We start from the raw sequence: 1,511 nt of genomic DNA on the forward strand, positions 1-1,511 counted from the left end.
ATATATATATATATATATTGTGTTTTCACTAAAATTTATCTGTAAATTAGGACCAGCCTAATATATAGGTGTGTGTGTGCGCGCGCGCGCATATAATTTAATCAATGTTATATCATATTATCATAATTATATATTATGGATCATATTTTGTAATCAAGCATGCTAGCTATTGAATGCACAGTTAAGGCATCATACATGATATTCGATATTATGAAAACACGAAACATACAAAAAATACTGAAGGCAAGTTTCTAAATAAATAGAATAAAAAATAGAATAAATATTACAATATATGTCTAACAAGAATATCTCAATATATTTAAAATAATAGTAGTTATCATGAAGCTAAGCCCAAACTCGTAAAGTTGCATCCCAGCTTCCAGTAGACAGAGCAGTACCATCTGGAGAAACTCTTAGACACGAAACTCGATTTTCATGTCCATATAACAGCGCCACTCGTTGACACTTTAAAGTATCCCACACATTCACTGTGTAATCATTGTATCCGGCGAAGAGTAAGCGTCCACTTATACTGAGATCAACCGCATTTGCTCCGAATATTATACTTTCTTTTGCATACACTGCAACTTCTCTATCAGCACGCAGATCGAACAAGCGACAAGTAGCATCATCTGAACCTGTTGCCACTGCATCGCCACTTGGATGAAATCTTACCTATATACACAAATATTACATATTAAGAGAAAGTAAATATCAATTAAAAATATGAATCCCTTAATTGACAAGTAACATAAGTCCAAAATTAGGAAAAATGCGTTTGTTTTTTTTTATAGGAAGAGAAAGTATTAAGGTTTGTTTTATCTATCAATTTAAATTACTTTTATTTTGTTTTTATGTTCATAAAAAATAAAAATTAATTTTATATTAAGTGACCATAAAAAAGCTGGAATAATGACTTAAGCTTTTTTTTACAATTGTTTTTTACAATTTTTTCTAATTTTGGACTTATATCACTTGTCAATTAAGGGACTCATATAATAATCACTTTTCAATCAGTAATATTACAAAGTTTGAAAAAATATTCAAATAACTTTAACTATTACATACTGAATTAACGTCAGATTGATGTCCTTCAAAACTTTGCACACACTGGCCACTACGCATATCCCAAATTAAGACAAGTTTGTCACAACCACCAGACACAAACGTATTCCCAGTTTCGCTCGGTGCTAAATCAATAGACATAACATCGCTGGAGTGTCCTTGAAAACTCTGTAACAATTGTCCACTCTCTACGTCCCACAAACCACATGTGCTATCTCCGCTGCCTGTTAAGATTTGCTGATCGCTGTTAGGAAATGCGCAACATGACATATATGATGTATGTGTACCAACAGTCTTCTTGTGAGCCGAAACATCATCCTCCAGACTTAACTGATATACTGTAACTTTATTATCCAGACCTCTACAATATTTATATGAAACAATAGATGCAGTCATCATACTATCCAACTTAATATCTCTGCTTTTATTTTATATATATATATATA

At 31.7% G+C, this 1,511-nt stretch overlaps 1 protein-coding gene across 1 annotated transcript in view; it reads right to left on the reverse strand.

The window, feature by feature from the left end:
- Positions 1-345: 345 nt before the first annotated feature.
- LOC108688880 (guanine nucleotide-binding protein subunit beta-5) overlaps positions 346-1,511 on the reverse strand; it is a 2,254-nt gene continuing 1,088 nt past the window's right edge. Inside the window, exons 4-5 of the mRNA XM_018195410.1 lie at positions 1,069-1,473; positions 346-675 (exon numbers count right to left, since the gene is read on the reverse strand). Of these exons, the coding sequence (XP_018050899.1) occupies positions 346-675; positions 1,069-1,473 (735 nt within the window). The remainder of the gene's footprint in view (positions 676-1,068; positions 1,474-1,511) is intronic.

The sequence above is a fragment of the Atta colombica genome, unplaced genomic scaffold, assembly GCF_001594045.1.
Source record: "Atta colombica isolate Treedump-2 unplaced genomic scaffold, Acol1.0 scaffold247, whole genome shotgun sequence".
Taxonomy (NCBI): Eukaryota; Metazoa; Arthropoda; class Insecta; order Hymenoptera; family Formicidae; genus Atta; species Atta colombica.